The sequence below is a fragment of the Haliotis rufescens genome, unplaced genomic scaffold (genome assembly GCF_023055435.1).
Source record: "Haliotis rufescens isolate VD_foot unplaced genomic scaffold, xgHalRufe1.0.p SCAF_8, whole genome shotgun sequence".
In the NCBI taxonomy this organism is placed as follows: Eukaryota; Metazoa; Mollusca; class Gastropoda; order Lepetellida; family Haliotidae; genus Haliotis; species Haliotis rufescens.
This window is the reverse complement of record NW_025964372.1, coordinates 11949559-11967563: the sequence shown is the minus strand read 5'-3', so window position 1 is coordinate 11967563 and position 18005 is coordinate 11949559. Positions and strand designations below refer to the sequence as shown.

Below are 18005 nucleotides of genomic sequence, written 5' to 3'. Positions count from 1 at the left end.
GGTGTCATTTTATAGTAATTCATTACATTTGATTACATTGCATTAGTGCTCCATTAATAATGGTGCAACATTAGTCAAATTACACTTGCACAATCAGGAGAATATTGGAATCTAAGGACTAATTTATGCGTTAAAAATGGGCCAACCATCTCGCTATTGCTTATCTTATGAAGTACAATTTAGTCATTTCTTATGGGTTTTTTTTTTATGTCTAAACGTATACAGTTTCAATATCGATATTTGTGTTGGAATAACAAAACACCATTGCAAATGTATTGTACTTACCCACAGCTAATTCTCACCAAGAGACCTTAGTTACAAGAAACGAGTGCTAAACATAGCGGAGTTATTTTCTTTGAAGCCTGTAACCTCTCTGTCGCCTTTTGACGTCATTGAGGTAAATCAGTCTTCGTCATTTACGGCAGGGTATTTTTGCGTTGAATTTATGTCGTTATACATACGCATATAACTCCATTTGATATATATTTATGTCCTTCAAATATTTGGCGGTATGTTGTTCGCTCACAGTTTCGGTAAGGCTGCTAAATATAAAATATCGTCGCTCAGTACTTTTATCGGTGTTTGCTAAAACGCGGAGAATTTTCCTGTTTTTCAACGCAGAATAAATTCTCGGACAAAACGTAGCAGTGTCTTTTTTCAAACTGGTTTAATATTTACAGTCAGATTTACGCCATCAAATAGGAAATTTAATATTCTCCACCTCTGCGTAATTTTATAGCCGGAGGTAGATCTAGTGCCGCATGAGCGCAATTCTCGCACAACCTTCACTTTTCCGATCTTAGGCAAATGTCCGTCAGAAAAAACCTCGGCATCCAATGATTACCGTAGTACGGTATAACGTGCGTGTGTCCCTATGATGACGGTCTTAGACTTAGACTTAGCTAAGGTTTTGCTAAGACCATTTCAAGATTCAGACCGAATCTTAGCTAAGCAAAATCTTAAAAACTAAGACAAAATTCGTGCTAAGCAGAATTTGAGCTAAGACCGCTTTCATGATCCCGGGGTTTCTGAGACTTTGATTTCTGTATACAAGTTTTAAAGTTTTCCTCAAAAAGGTCATTCAAGACAGGAACAGGGCAGCCACTTCTGATTTTACTTCATTTACAATTTTCTCATCATTAATAATTAAATGTGTCCGTTCAAAGGAACCCTGGCTTCAAAGAACCTATTAATTAGTGTAATGTATGATTTAAGATTTGAAACAGTGAATCTTTGACATCAATCCCTGTGATAATTTTCTTAGACGAGGCTAGTAACATCCTGCTCTCACTGTCGATGTTGTTTGGAAATAACTCATACAATTCTGTTATATATGTGATACAAATTAAGAGACAAATTACAGGCCTAATCATAAAACAAACAAAAAAACAACACAAATGTTTTCACTACTGTTAATTAGTAATTACGTATGTAACCGCATCATAATAGCAAGACCCTAACAAGTAATAAATACAACATTCACGGAAGTTTGGCTATTCGTTCTGGAATCTACTCTCTTAACCATGTTCACAGTTTGGGCATTTATTTCTGGTTCTCCCGCCTGTACTATCTTAGCAGTTTCCCCATATATTCGGATGGAGATTATATTGATAGAATAATGAAACGTTATTCCGTAAGAAAAGATCTGTTGAAGAAAGAGCTATGTGGTTCCTGTGTGCCTCTAGACATAACATAGTCGGATGGCCATGAGGTTGGATGATATACAGTCTTCTGATAACGACCCCAACAGCTATTTCGTATCTTGGACAAGTACTTAGATGGAACATAACCTACGTGAATATGTTTATCTTGTGTGAATATATTTTCCGTTTTAACACAGGCCCATTTCGGACCTGGTCCGTTTTGAGTGCCATCGCTATTACCTCCCCGTCCGACCTCGACCTTCATCAACTTCCGGCTATTGGCATACGACAACACAGACCTTTATGTCCTTGTGTCAAATGGATTTTAGCTGATAATCATCAATTACTAGGTATCAGGATAAAGTGTACCACTCTCATATCTTTCATACACGCCTGCCTCTGTGATGATAAAAGACGTGATTGTAATACTATCCTAATATTTGGTATTTTCTGAATCCTTACGTTAAAACTTGCTCGGTCAGTCATTAACTTTGTGACAAGTACCAAAGTGCTGTAAGAATTAATCCAGAGACATAAACATATCCGCACGATAATCACACATTATCCGACAGTAGCAGGCATTCGTTCCGTAAAAAATAAATCAAGGAACAATTGATTATTTAAGTTGTAGGGCCTAGTCGAATGGTGTTTTCTGTACTGAAAATCGGTTTATGATGCTAATTCATAACCCCCAACAGTGTCATGTTTTGTAAGTTATACTTAGCCTAGTGTCACGTTTTGTGGGCTGTACTTAGCCTATAAGAGTCTGGTGCAGAGGATTAAACAAGTTCATAAAATGTTGTTCAGTTTCCCGGTTAATCTACAACACAATAAGTGGATCTACGACAATAAGATTTTGGGAGCACCTTTAGAATACAGTACCACAACTTCTCGTGAGGATGATCTCTGCCGTAGGTCACATGTCACAAAGACAAGCAGCCAGTTTTTGTCAGAATCTGTCTGATGCGAACTCGCGACCTTCTGATTGTTTGCCCGACAGCTAACCGACTGAGCTACATCCACAATGTGAAACAAAGTGCAAATTTACCTAGTCATGCCTACGACTTTACTGAACTGAACGAAAAGGGTCGAATAGGTGACGGACACTTACGAAGGTTACGGGTGGGCATGGTGTCTCGTGACTTTAGTCTACGGACACTTACGAATGATCACACTCACCCCATTGCGTAATCTACAAGATACCGAGTGGTGAGGAATGAGCCAATATGGCACAAACTGATAACAGCTCCAAGCGTCAGACGTCGAACACGCGGGTACTCATGAATGACATGGTATTTAATAATTGGTCGGGTGATTTTTGTGACAGAAACGTATGGTAGGGAACACTGTAAGGATGATGTGGATAATAGTAAGGAACGTGGGAGGCATGAGCATGGGTAGTCACAACACAAGGGTAAGTTTGCTTTGAATCAGTACTGAAAAAATGTAGCAGTTGAAAGTGGCTAGTTTGAATGTTCCAGGACAGTTTCCAGTTTCATCCTGTTTTCTCGACGGTTTTGTGTGAAGAATATTAGGAGCCGCTGTAGAATCTATAATAGCCACTAAACGGGTACCTAACCCTAATGATCGTAAAGGGTGGATTGATCGTAAAGGGGATCCAAGGGCTGAGCATAAGGTATGGGGTAACCTACCCTAACACTGGCGACATTTGGATGTGTTCAGCGCCAATATAATTTATCTAATAAACTGCATTCTTGTGCATGATGAAAATAAATGAACCAGAAACAAATACTATATGTATAATAGTTCCCATTTATAACCATTTTAGCCACTTGAATTACAAAAAAAAAAAAAAAAAAAAAATGTATTGAAAATAAAAGTGCTTTCATTAACTAGCGCTTGCTATAAAATGCGCCCCCACAGACTTTATTTAGTAAACAAATATTCAAAACTCTCAACATCGCTGGGCGTGTTTAATGACATTGCGTATAGAGATGATAGATCACTGGGAGGATCACCACTGACATCACAGGGCATTGTTTTGCCAGTGTGAATGGCAACAAAATACTACAAATTACGTCATAGGGTGTTGTCACATGTTTGAAAAGTTTGTGGTACTGTATTCTAAAGGTAGGCCTGATTTTGTTGTTGGTTTGCTAATGTAGTTCTGAAATCATATTTTGGAGAAATATACTGAAAAACATGTATGGGGAGTCAGATGCAAAAATACATATGATGATTTGAACAAGTGTAATACAATATTTTCCTAGGTACGTTCTTGTAGTACCTGTGCCAAATTTGGTCGTATTGTCAACAGCTCTGGTTTGTAATAGATCTCAGAAGATTTTATCCAAGCTTTTCATTCAATGATGCAACAACAGCATGGAATATTATGTTCCTTTATCATGTTTATGTCAGAAGGCTATGTTTTCAATTTACAAAATTCTTGACAAAAAGGGGGCACGGGTGACCCAGTCGTCTAAGGCGCCGCGATTCGCTGTGCAGAGTTGCGTCCTTTGGGCACGCCAGAAACCTATGATTGTGGGTTCGAATCCCGGTTGACCCGATTATGTTTCTAGGTTTGTCAGCACCATACCCGTCCTCGTGGGTTTCACTGAAGTGGTAAACGTCTGAGACCTGCATCACTTCGGGCCTTCCTCCCACATTAAGCTGACACGCCGCGATATAATCGGAATACTGTTAAAAGCAGCGTTAAACCCAACACACTCTTGACTATTGCTAAGTCAAGATCTTCAAATTTGTTCTTGTCATCAGTTACAGATTAACTTCTTAATACCACTCAGCATGTTAAAGATCTTGGAATATTTGGTGTGGAATAACATAAAAAATGCTTGGTTGTTTTGAGTTTCTACCCAGCAATGTTGCCCACCCCCACCACCACCCTCTCCGGGGTTTATAAAGCATATATGTTGTTTGTATAATTCTGCAATAGTGTCTCTAAAAATGCTTTTAAGAATTCTAATCAATTATGTTATTTAAATATTTCTGCTAGCTTATGACACAGCTAGTTTAAGTGTGCACTGGTACATTTCCACTGGAACATTCTGCTGTTTCCACCAAAATACCTAGTCTCTTTTCATGCTGGAGTAGTGGCCATAAAATGTCTGAGTCACGCTATGGAATTCGAACCACGGACCTTCTGATCCGAGGTCGGACACCTTGTCCATGTGACTATTTGGTCCTGCTACATACTCCTCAGTCAACAAAAGTCATGTAACGGGATGCATAGTATTTTGTTCAAATTTAACTTGAACGTGCTCAGCTAGACTCGGACCTGGGACCAGATTTTGTGTCAGTCACTGCAATGATGTTTGAAGCTAGGCTTCTACTTGATTTATGTGCAGCAGATGTCTTCTGGTTTACAGGCAGGATGGAGAGTTGGCCTCGCAACATGCCGGCCTCACTGGAGGACCTGTGTGTCCAGTACTGTGTGGAGCACCTGGAGACCTTCACACACCACACCACAACCACAGATCACACCACAAAGTGTACCCTCTTCCCAGGAGTGTCCCTGCCTAAAACAATCTGTGATAAGATATTTGACTTTTACATGGAGCATGTGGATCATGTACACTGCAATGCAGATGGCTTCCTCAACATATTCAGTAACACTCGAGGGACACAACTCAGTCGGGTAACTTTAGCAAATTCTAATGTGACTGACTGTGGACTAGGTCTAGTGAAAGATCAACCTATTGCTGAACTCGACCTGTCTTGTTGTACAAGACTGTCCTCTGACTGCATCCCATTCATCAATGCAATGGGGAAAACCCTACGATCACTACGGTTAGAGAGCATCACATATATGTTTGAGGGCGTTAGAGATGGAGATTCTATTTTTGCTACACAGAGTGAAGCAGATTCTGATGGGGAACCGTCAGCAAATGTTGAGAAAAATGATGACCCAATATTGAAGTGTCCACACCTCCGTAAATTGTGCATGAGAGATTTCCAGTTGGAAGAGAACTGGCATGATGGAACCTTACAGCTACATGATATATTCCGCTGGTGTAAGCTGCTGACTCACTTGGACCTCACTCAGTGTAATGTTGCAACAGAAACCTTCCCCCACTTCCAGTGCTTACAGCACCTGATGTCACTCAGCCTTGCGGATGTCTACATCCACGACTTGGATGCGGTTATTGACAGTTTGTGCCAACTCAAACAGCTGAAGTAAGTACAGAAATGTCATTATCATAAGTAGGACCAATTAAATTTATGGGCCTGGGGAAGTTCTGGGACAGAATAGGCCCTCAGTAATTCCTGTTTGAGAGATTGTGTGTGTGTGTGTGTTCAATGTGTGTTGTATATCTCCATCATGATGTCAACACACTTGTGTTGTATATCTCCATACTGATGTCATCACACTTGTGTTGTATATCTCCACACTGATGTCATCACACTTGTGTTGTATATCTCCATACTGATGTCATCACACTTGTGTTGTATATCTCCATCACGATGTCATCACACTTGTGTTGTATATCTCCATACTGATGTCATCACACCTGTGTTGTATATCTCCATACTGATGTCATCACACTTGTGTTGTATATCTCCACACTGATGTCATCACACTTGTGTTGTATATCTCCATACTGATGTCATCACACTTGTGTTGTATATCTCCATCATGATGTCATCACACTTGTGTTGTATATCTCCATCATGATGTCATCACACCTGTGTTGTATATCTCCATCATGATGTCATCACACTTGTGTTGTATCTCTCCATCATGATGTCATCACACCTGTGTTGTATATCTCCATACTGATGTCATCACACCTGTGTTGTATATCTCCATACTGATGTCATCACACCTGTGTTGTATATCTCCATCATGATGTCTTCACACCTGTGTTGTATATCTCCACAATGATGTCATCACACCTGTGTAGTATCTCCACACTGATGTCATCACACTTGTGTTGTATATCTCCACAATGATGTCATCACACCTGTGTAGTATCTCCACACTGATGTCATCACACTTGTGTTGTATATCTCCATGATCATGTCATCACACTTGTGTAGTATCTCCACACTGATGTCATCACACCTGTGTTGTATATCTCCATACTGATGTCATCACACCTGTGTAGTATCTCCACACTGATATCATCACACTTGTGTTGTATATCTCCATACTGATGTCATCACACCTGTGTAGTATCTCCACACTGATGTCATCACACTTGTGTTGTATATCTCCATCATGATGTCATCGCACCTGTGTTGTATATCTCCACACTGATGTCATCACACCTGTGTTGTATATTTCCATACTGATGTCATCATACTTGTGTTGTATATCTCCCCACTGATGTCATCACACCTTTGTTGTATATCTCCATCATGATGTCATCACACTTGTGTTGTATATCTCCATCATGATGTCATCACACTTGTGTTTTATATCTCCATCATGATGTCATCACACTTGTGTTGTATATCTCCACACTGATGTCATCACACTTGTGTTGTATATCTCCATACTGATGTCATCACACTTGTGTTTTATATCTCCATGATGATGTCATCACACTTGTGTTGTATATCTCCATGATGATGTCATCACACTTGTGTTGTATATCTCCATACTGATGTCATCACATTTGTGTTGTATATCTCCATCATGATGTCATCACACTTGTGTTGTATATCTCCATCATGATGTCATCACACCTGTGTTGTTTATCTCCATACTGGTGTCATCTAACGTGTGTTGTATATCTCCATACTGATGTCATCACACCTGTGTTGTATATCTCCATCATGATGTCATCACACCTGTGTTGTATATCTCCATCATGATGTCATCACACTTGTGTTGTATATCTCCATCATGATGTCATCACACTTGTGTTGTATATCTCCACACTGATGTCATCACACCTGTGTTGTATATCTCCATCATGATGTCATCACACCTGTGTTGTATATCTCCATCATGATGTCATCACACTTGTGTTGTTTATCTCCATGATGATGTCATCACACTTGTGTTGTATATCTCCATACTGATGTCATTACACTTGTGTTGTATATCTCCATGATGATGTCATCACACTTGTGTTGTATATCTCCATCATGATGTCATCACACTTGTGTTGTATATCTCCACACTGATGTCTTCACACTTGTGTAGTATCTCCACACTGATGTCATCACACTTGTGTTGTATGTCTCCATCATGATGTCATCACACTTGTGTTGTATATCTCCATGATCATGTCATCACACTTGTGTTGTATATCTCCATCATGATGTCATCACACTTGTGTTGTATATCTCCATCATGATGTCATCACACTTGTGTTGTATATCTCTATCATGATGTCATCACACCTGTGTTGTATATCTCCATCATGATGTCATCACACTTGTGTTGTATATCTCCATCATGATGTCATCCCACTTGTGTTGTATATCTCCACACTGATGTCATCACACCTGTGTTGTATATCTCCATCATGATGTCATCACACTTGTGTTGTATATCTCCATCATGATGTCATCCCACTTGTGTTGTATATCTCCACACTGATGTCATCACACCTGTGTTGTATATCTCCATACTGATGTCATCACACTTGTGTTGTATATCTCCATGATCATGTCATCACACTTGTGTTGTATATCTCCATGATCATGTCATCACACTTGTGTTGTATATCTCCATCATGATGTCATCACACCTGTGTTGTATCTCTCCATGATGATGTCATCACACTTGTGTTGTATATCTCCATGATCATGTCATCACACTTGTGTTGTATATCTCCATGATCATGTCATCACACTTGTGTTGTATATCTCCATCATGATGTCATCACACCTGTGTTGTAGCTCTCCATGATCATGTCATCACACTTGTGTTGTATATCTCCATGATCATGTCATCACACTTGTGTTGTATATCTCCATGATCATGTCATCACACTTGTGTTGTATATCTCCATCATGATGTCATCACACCTGTGTTGTATATCTCCATCATGATGTCATCACACTTGTGTTGTATATCTCCATCATGATGTCATCACACCTGTGTTGTAGCTCTCCATGATCATGTCATCACACTTGTGTTGTATATCTCCATGATCATGTCATCACACTTGTGTTGTATATCTCCATGATCATGTCATCACACTTGTGTTGTATATCTCCATGATCATGTCATCACACTTGTGTTGTATATCTCCATCATGATGTCATCACACCTGTGTTGTATATCTCCATCATGATGTCATCACACCTGTGTTGTATATCTCCATCATGATGTCATCACACTTGTGTTGTATATCTCCATCATGATGTCATCACACCTGTGTTGTATATCTCCATGATCATGTCATCACACTTGTGTTGTATATCTCCATGATCATGTCATCACACTTGTGTTGTATATCTCCATCATGATGTCATCACACCTGTGTTGTATATCTCCATGATCATGTCATCACACCTGTGTTGTATATCTCCATCATGATGTCATCACACCTGTGTTGTATATCTCCATGATACACCTGAAATAAGTTTTCATCTTTACCATGCTTACAGTAGTTACAGTCATAATTGTATATGTTGTTTTAGACACCTGGATGTATCTCAAGGCCAGTGTGAGACTCCTGTGATGTACCCCCGCCCCGAACAGTATCTCCAGCAGTTAGTTGCCGGCCTCCCTCGTCTCACATCACTTGACATCTCAGGCACCAACTTGGCTGGGTTTGAGAAGGCTGAGATCCAGTCATTCAGACCGAGCAGGAACCAGCACGGGGAGGACACACAACACATGGACAGGTTAATACACATTTCATACCTGCACACATTTAGGTGTCAAATCAAAAAACTGGTTTACAAAGGATAAGACTTGACTAATAATTTATGTCAGAAAGATTTTGGCTCGCACATAAATTTGTCAATTTGTAATATGAGGAGCTAATTGCATATTGTTCATTTTTGGTTCACCAAATATTCAAAAACCTTTTTGTGGCTATTACTCAGCCATTTGTTTCAGAATGAAATAAAATGTATACAGTTGTAAAAAGATAAGGGAACTCATGTTTCATGAAGCCATGAATGAAGAAAAGTCTCAACTATTGCTGACTGATTGTAAACTTACGGCTGCAATTACTGTGACCAAATAATGCAAGCAAAGAATGTGTTGGTGATGTGCATGTGCCATGCCAAGACGTGAGCTCAGCAGAAAAATGGCAGTTGGTCAGTGTGGTGTAATGACTGTGAAAACTGTAGTCAGTGGTCATGTTTTAACTTGCAGCAGGTGGTGTAGAGTCCATTATATGTTGCAGCTGTTGTAGAGTTCATTATATGTTGCAGCTGGTGTTGTAGGGTCCATTATATGTTGCAGCTGTTGTAGAGTTCATTATATGTTGCAGCTGGTGTTGTAGGGTCCATTATATGTTGCAGGTGGTGTTGTAGAGTCCATTATATGTTGCAGCTGGTGTTGTAGAGTCCATTATATGTTGCAGGTGGTGTTGTAGGGTCCATTATATGTTGCAGGTGGTGTTGTAGAGTCCATTATATGTTGCAGCTGGTGTTGTAGAGTCCATTATATGTTGCAGCTGGTGTTGTAGGGTCCATTATATGTTGCAGGTGGTGTTGTAGAGTCCATTATATGTTGCAGCTGGTGTTGTAGAGTCCATTATATGTTGCAGCTGGTGTTGTAGAGTCCATTATATGTTGCAGCTGGTGTTGAAATCCCATTATATGTTGCAGCTGGTGTTGTAAAATCCATTATGTGTTGCAGCTGGTGTTGTAAAATCCATTATATGTTGCAGCTGGTGTTGTTGAGTCATGTCATATGTTGCAGGTGGTGTTGTAGAGTCATGTCATATGTTGCAGGTGGTGTTGTAGAGTCCATTATATGTTGCAGCTGGTGTTGTAGAGTCCATTATATGTTGCAGGTGGTGTTGTAGAGCCCATTACATGTTGCAGGTGGTGTTGTAGAGTCCATTATATGTTGCAGGTGGTGTTGTAGAGTCCATTACATGTTGCAGGTGGTGTTGTAGAGTCCATTATATGTTGCAGGTGGTGTTGTAGAGTCCATTACATGTTGCAGGTGGTGTTGTAGAGTCCATTATATGTTGCAGCTGGTGTTGTAGAGTCCATTATATGTTGCAGGTGGTGTTGTAGGGTCCATTATATGTTGCAGGTGGTGTTGTAGAGTCCATTATATGTTGCAGCTGGTGTTGTAGAGTCCATTATATGTTGCAGCTGGTGTTGTAGGGTCCATTATATGTTGCAGGTGGTGTTGTAGAGTCCATTATATGTTGCAGCTGGTGTTGTAGAGTCCATTATATGTTGCAGCTGGTGTTGTAGAGTCCATTATATGTTGCAGCTGGTGTTGAAATCCCATTATATGTTGCAGCTGGTGTTGTAGAGTCCATTATATGTTGCAGCTGGTGTTGAAATCCCATTATATGTTGCAGCTGGTGTTGTAAAATCCATTATGTGTTGCAGCTGGTGTTGTAAAATCCATTATATGTTGCAGCTGGTTTTGTAGAGTCATGTCATATGTTGCAGGTGGTGTTGTAGAGTCATGTCATATGTTGCAGGTGGTGTTGTAGAGTCCATTATATGTTGCAGCTGGTGTTGTAGAGTCCATTATATGTTGCAGGTGGTGTTGTAGAGTCCATTACATGTTGCAGGTGGTGTTGTAGAGTCCATTATATGTTGCAGCTGGTTTTGTAGAGTCATGTCATATGTTGCAGGTGGTGTTGTAGAGTCCATTATATGTTGCAGCTTGTGTTGTAGAGCCCATTATATGTTGCAGGTGGTGTTTTAGAGTCCATTATATGTTGCAGGTGGTGTTGTAGAGTCATGTCATATGTTGCAGGTGGTGTTGTAGCGTCCATTATATGTTGCAGGTGGTGTTGTAGAGTCCATTATATGTTGCAGCAGGTGGTGTAGAGTCCATTCTATGTTGCAGCTGGTGTTGTAGAGTCATGTCATATGTTGCAGCAGTGCCGTTACATGTAGTATCCCCGGACTAGAGGGACGGACTCTGGAGTTTCTGGGTCTCTTTGGATGTGCCCATGATGCCTGCTACAGAAAAAATATACCTGCCAAACGGGTGAGCAGTGGTCTGTCTTTTATTTCTGTTTCCTCCCGGGGTTTAAGTGACCTTGTGTCATTTAAGGATGTCCATTATCTGTATTTCTTACACTTTTACATTTTTGATCCCCCCGACATATGTAACAGTGTAGACTTCTGCAGTAGTCCAGTCTAGTGAGCACAAGACTTCTGACAAGCATATGTAACAGTGTAGACTATTGTAGTAGTCCAGTCTAGTGAGCACAAGACTTCTGACAAGCATATGTAACAGTGTAGACTATTGCAGTAGTCCAGTCTAGTGAGCACAAGACTCCTGACAAGCATATGTAACAGATAACTTTATTTGAGATTGTCCAACATTTACTGATGTAACATCTGCGATGGCCTGCTTGCTGCATGTATACAAACAAAATTGAATGTGCTTTTGTATAAATTTCTACTGAACTAAATGACATTGTTATAGTAAGAGCATCTTCCCGAGGCAAGTGCGTCCATTTGACTTTTTATCAAAGACTTGTTTCCACCTTGCCACATCAAGCCCACTTTCCTGTGCTAAATATGATTGGACTATCGCACATATCGATAATCCAATCAGAGAACCTTCACAAAATCAACATCCATGACTGGTACACCTTCGTATGAACGTGATTTACCACTGCCTATCTTTGTTGCCACGTCTTTTTCATCTTTTCAACCCCCAACGAATGCTTATGTTTTTGTGTCAGGGATGACTAGGTCAACTAGATCTTTGTGAAGCTAAGTAAGATAAGAACAGCAATCTGATTGGATATCGCATTTTCATTACACAGGGCACAACACGTGATCTACGTGAGGTGGCACCAGGGTCGCGCCAAGGAAAGTGGCCTTGGTGTGGCAAGGGTAGATACTAGACTTTGATATAGGCTAGTGGACACGCTTGCTTCGGGAAGATGAAGTAAGAGTAATGTCAGCTGATACCTATATTATTGTCCCTTCGTACAATCTTTCATTTGACTATTTTCACACAAATAGTAGCACTTAACTTACACTTAAAGGCGAATGCGTTATGCAGTAATAATGGTAAATAGTATCAAACTGTGCATTAATGCCATTGCTGAATATATATACAACTACAGAACTATACATTCTAGCATATAGTAGGATAAACTGGAAAAAGGGTATGCACTTCAGTTCAAACACTGGTGTTTCAAATTGCTTCTGAATTTAAAATTTAGAATTATACAATATATCGTGATACATATTGCAATAAAGCCTTGTGCATCTTAAAATATTCTGATACACTTTAAACCTCCAATGGGTGCTGGTGTTACAGGTGAACCAGGACAGGTGTTGTGTAGGGTGATCATGCAGTGTGCGGATGCTGGTGTTACAGGTGAACCAGGACAGTTGTTGTGTAGGGTGATCATGCAGTGTGCGGATGCTGGTGTTACAGGTGAAACAGGACAGGTGTTGTGTAGGGTGATCATGCAGTGTGCGGATGCTGGTGTTACAGGTGAACCAGGACAGGTGTTGTGTAGGGTGATCATGCAGTGTGCGGATGCTGGTGTTACAGGTGAACCAGGACAGTTGTTGTGTAGGGTGATCATGCAGTGTGCGGATGCTGGTGTTACAGGTGAAACAGGACAGGTGTTGTGTAGGGTGATCATGCAGTGTGCGGATGCTGGTGTTGCGGGTGAACCAGGACAGGTGTTGTGTAGGGTGATCATGCAGTGTGCGGATGCTGGTGTTACAGGTGAAACAGGACAGGTGTTGTGTAGGGTGATCATGCAGTGTGCGGATGCTGGTGTTACAGGTGAACCAGGACAGGTGTTGTGTAGGGTGATCATGCAGTGTGCGGATGCTGGTGTTGCAGGTGAACCAGGACAGGTGTTGTGTAGGGTGATCATGCAGTGTGCGGATGCTGGTGTTACAGGTGAACCAGGACAGGTGTTGTGTAGGGTGATCATGCAGTGTGCGGATGCTGGTGTTACAGGTGAACCAGGACAGGTGTTGTGTAGGGTGATCATGCAGTGTGCGGATGCTGGTGTTACAGGTGAACCAGGACAGTTGTTGTGTAGGGTGATCATGCAGTGTGCGGATGCTGGTGTTACAGGTGAACCAGGACAGGTGTTGTGTAGGGTGATCATGCAGTGTGCGGATGCTGGTGTTACAGGTGAACCAGGACAGTTGTTGTGTAGGGTGATCATGCAGTGTGCGGATGCTGGTGTTACAGGTGAACCAGGACAGGTGTTGTGTAGGGTGATCATGCAGTGTGCGGATGCTGGTGTTACAGGTGAGCGGTGAGAGTGATGAGGAGCAGGTTCTACTGTCCCTGCAGGTGTACCAGGACAGATGCGGTCTGCTCATCAAGGCGCTAAACAGTCTCTTCCATCTCTTCCGTAATTTTGCTGTCAACAGACAGTGTGCAGTTCTTGAGGTAAGGTGACCCAGAGGTACAGGTAAATGTAATGCCACATTCCTATGTGTTCTTATGTTCATTGCATAGTTATGTTTGTGATATGTTAGGGATATATAGTGACATACTTTGAAAACACATCTGATTTTTGTAATATTGGTCAAAATGGCCTCAAAGATCAAATCAAGTTATGTATTTAGGCATGAGATAATCAAATGCAACAATGTTGTCGTTCAAATCTCATTTGTGTTTTGAGTTGGACTTTTACACAAAAGTAGCTCTTGTCTGATGCTTGAGTTAAATTTGATTATGTGTTTTCATTGTGTGTCAGTCAGTCTATCACGATTGTTTATGAAGATCTGCTTATCATGTTAATAGTTGACTACCAGCTGATTTTGTTTCCTCAACTGTGAGGGGCGGTCGGGTAGCCTAGGGGTTAAAGCGTTCACTCGTCACACCAATGAACCGGGTTTGATTCCCATGGGTACAGTGTGTGAAGCCCATTTCTGGTGTCCCCTGCCGTGATATTGCTGGAATAATGCTAAAAGCGGCGTAAAACCATACTCACTCACTCACTCCTCAACTGTGAACTTACGACATATATGTTGAAACCTCATACCTAATGTGCCTCAGAATATATATTAAAAGGTGTCAAACTTCAATATGAAGTAGATCATCACCTTATTTGTCAAGTCTCGTTAATCCGACATCGTTGGTTGCACATGATTGTGTCGGATTAACGAGTATGTCGGATTAACGAAATTAATTGATTTGTGATCGAAAATCGGACGTCTTCACGATAGATAATAACCGTGTGTACCTTGTAATAAAATCATTAAAAACGAAATATTAATATTGTTATGTTGTTTATTCATTCGTTCCTTAATTTATAATTAATGACAGTGCAAAAATAATAATAATTTTCCCATTTATACATAACAATAGAGACATTACTCACTGAATTTATCACATCAACGACACACGTTTCCTTGTGTAAATGCAAGTGCTACTGTCTTAACAACTTGCTTCATCTACTTAAAATAGTCTGTCAGTGTTTTCTGTTTCTAACATTTTGAAGGCACATTTCTCCCCTGCTCGCTTGACGTCTAGGGCTTGTGGTTGCGAGGTGTAATTTCATTTGCTGTTTCTTATAATAAAGCTTGAAATTCTTTATGATCCCGGCATCTAGTGGCTGAATGTGCGAAGTGGTGTTTGGTGGCAAAAAGTGACATTTCATATTAGTTATGTCGACAGTAGCATTGGGGCGTTGTCCAACAGCAATACCACGTGGCATTGCTCCAATCGCATTTGGCGATCCAAGATCAGTAGCCAGGCTTTGAATATTAATGAAGTCATCCATGCTTTCTTGTTTACATACCAGTCAACCATGGTGAGTCGACCATGTTTTATATACCTGTTCGTATTTAAAACTGGCTTCATGCACATTAATCTGGCTTCAATTTGTAAACTACATTTGTATAGCTTTGTACATACAGGTTTGAATAGTTTTTCCTGTTAATTGTTAAGTTAATCTCTGCAGCCAGTGCGTGTCAAAACACTGGCTGTGTACTCGCGGGCAGATGACCACGGAGTACGCTGATCACTGTGTCGGATTAACGAGACTGATTAATGAGTGATTTCGGTAATTCGTTGCAAATTAGGTGTGTCGGAGTCGGAGTGCGAGAATGTCGGATTAACGGGACTAAATAGCACTGAATCAATCGGTTCCCATCATTTGTGTCGGATAAAGCCGAGTGTCGGATTAACGAGTGTCGGATTAACGAGACTTGACTGTATGTTGAAACCTCATACCTAATGTGCCTCAGAATATATATTAAAAGGTGTCAAACTTCAATATGAAGTAGATCATCACCTTATTTGCTGAAGTTATGAATTATGACATGACAGGTGGTGGCCATCCCAAACAGATATCGAGCCATTTGATCAGTTGCTACAAATATTACTGGCTCTTATTCATCTCCATATGATTGATGGAAGAATGTGATGTTTCAGGCCATCTTGGCTGGAATGAAGCGCCACCTGTGGGACAAACAGGTGCAGATTGTTGGCAGGTAAGGTGCACAGCTTTACCTCACCAGCACCGAATACTCTGAAACGACAAAGCTCAGAGAGCTGGAAGTTTGTGATGGCCCAGTGTAAATTACAAAGGGTGTTCCTCTCCCTGTTGTGCATAAGTAGTGTTCATGGGTATACATGTCACCTGGTCCCTGACTGGGTCACTCTGGATGTGTCTGGATGTGTCTGGATGTGTCTGGATATATATATAAAACCAGACTGACCCAGCCAGGGACCAGGTGACATTTACATATTTATCAAGACAAGTAATCATCAGGAAGGACTAAGTTGAATTCATCCTCGGGTATCAAGCAGAGCATGAGCATGACACTTCCCTCATATAAATATGCTGAGTAATAGCCTCACCCTGGGTGTCTGGAGCCATTTGGCAGTTAGATACTGTATATCTGGTATTAGATAGAAGTATGGGAATATGAATGACTAATTCTGGGATAATTCCCTTTCAAATGATATACTTATTGCTGTCTTGATGGGTTTTACCATCTTGATGAATGTTAATGCCTTGCCTCCCCCCCACACTATGCTAACAGAGGACTCAAATACTATCTATGTCCTTTTGAATATCACTAGGAAAAAAATTCAAAATCAATATATTCTCATTTTTTACCAAAAATTGTGCGACACTGTCTGATAAGTGACTGTGTTGTTGCAGTGCATCACTGTGTGATAAATGACTGTGTTGTTGCAGTGCATCACTGTGTGATAAGTGACTGTGTTGTTGCAGTGCATCACTGTGTGATAAGTGACTGTGTTGTTGCAGTGCATCACTGTGTGATTAGTGACTGTGTTGTTGCAGTGCATCACTGTGTGATAAGTGGCTGTTGTTTCAGTGCATCACTGTGTGATAAGTGACAATGTTGTTGCAGTGCGTCACTGTGTGATAAGTGACTGTGTTGTTGCAGTGCATCACTGTGTGATAAATGACTGTGTTGTTGCAGTGCATCACTGTGTGATAAGTGACTGTGTTGTTGCAGTGCATCACTGTGTGATAAGTGACTGTGTTGTTGCAGTGCATCACTGTGTGATAGGTGACTGTGTTGTTTCAGTGCATCACTGTGTGATAAGTGACTGTGTTGTTTCAGTGCATCACTATGTGATAAGTGACTGTTGTTTCAGTGCATCACTGTGTGATAAGTGACTGTTGTTTCAGTGCATCACTGTGTGATAAGTGACTATGTTGTTTCAGCGCATCACTGTGTGATAAGTGACTGTTGTTTTAGTGCATCACAGTGTGATAAGTGACTGTTGTTGCAGTGCATCACTGTGTGATAAGTGACTGTGTTGTTGCAGTGCATCACTGTGTGATAAGTGGCTGTTGTTTCAGTGCATCACTGTGTGATAAGTGACTGTGTTGTTTCAGTGCATCACTGTGTGATAAGTGACTGTTGTTTCAGTGCATCACTATGTGATAAGTGACTGTTTTTTCAGTGCATCACTGTGTGATAAGTGACTGTTGTTTCAGTGCATCACTGTTCTATATTGCCAAGGGGGAGCAGAAGGACTACATCACCCAGAAACAGAGGAGGTGAGTCACTGACACCTGGTAGTGGCCAAACATACCAAACAACAAAAACACACTGTCCTGAATTGTTCAGAATCATGACTTCATTGAGGAAAATATCCAAAATGCCAGACTAGAAAAGTCACAAGTCTCGTCATAGAATGAATGCTGGAACATGTCTCCTGGTTCTATTTTCACAGTATGTCCTTATATGAAGTAAAACTGAATGAAACAAAGATTATATCTTTAGATAAGATTTACCACTTGTGCTTGGGATATGCCAACACCAAGAGAATGTATATGTATG

General features: G+C 40.7%; 1 protein-coding gene across 2 annotated transcripts in view; it reads left to right on the top strand.

Annotated features, from left to right (window-relative positions):
• Positions 1-1901: 1901 nt before the first annotated feature.
• LOC124113769 (protein zer-1 homolog) overlaps positions 1902-18005 on the top strand; it is a 43870-nt gene continuing 27766 nt past the window's right edge. Inside the window, exons 1-7 of one of the 2 annotated variants that reach the window (XM_046474287.2) lie at positions 1902-1993; positions 4991-5798; positions 9225-9431; positions 11616-11724; positions 13978-14121; positions 16114-16172; positions 17660-17722. In XM_046474287.2, coding sequence (XP_046330243.1) covers positions 4996-5798; positions 9225-9431; positions 11616-11724; positions 13978-14121; positions 16114-16172; positions 17660-17722 — 1385 coding nt within the window. In that variant the 5' untranslated portion in view covers positions 1902-1993; positions 4991-4995. Of the gene's footprint in view, positions 1994-4990; positions 5799-9224; positions 9432-11612; positions 11725-13977; positions 14122-16113; positions 16173-17659; positions 17723-18005 lie in introns of both variants that reach the window. The other variant, XM_046474286.2, reaches the window with a different exon arrangement.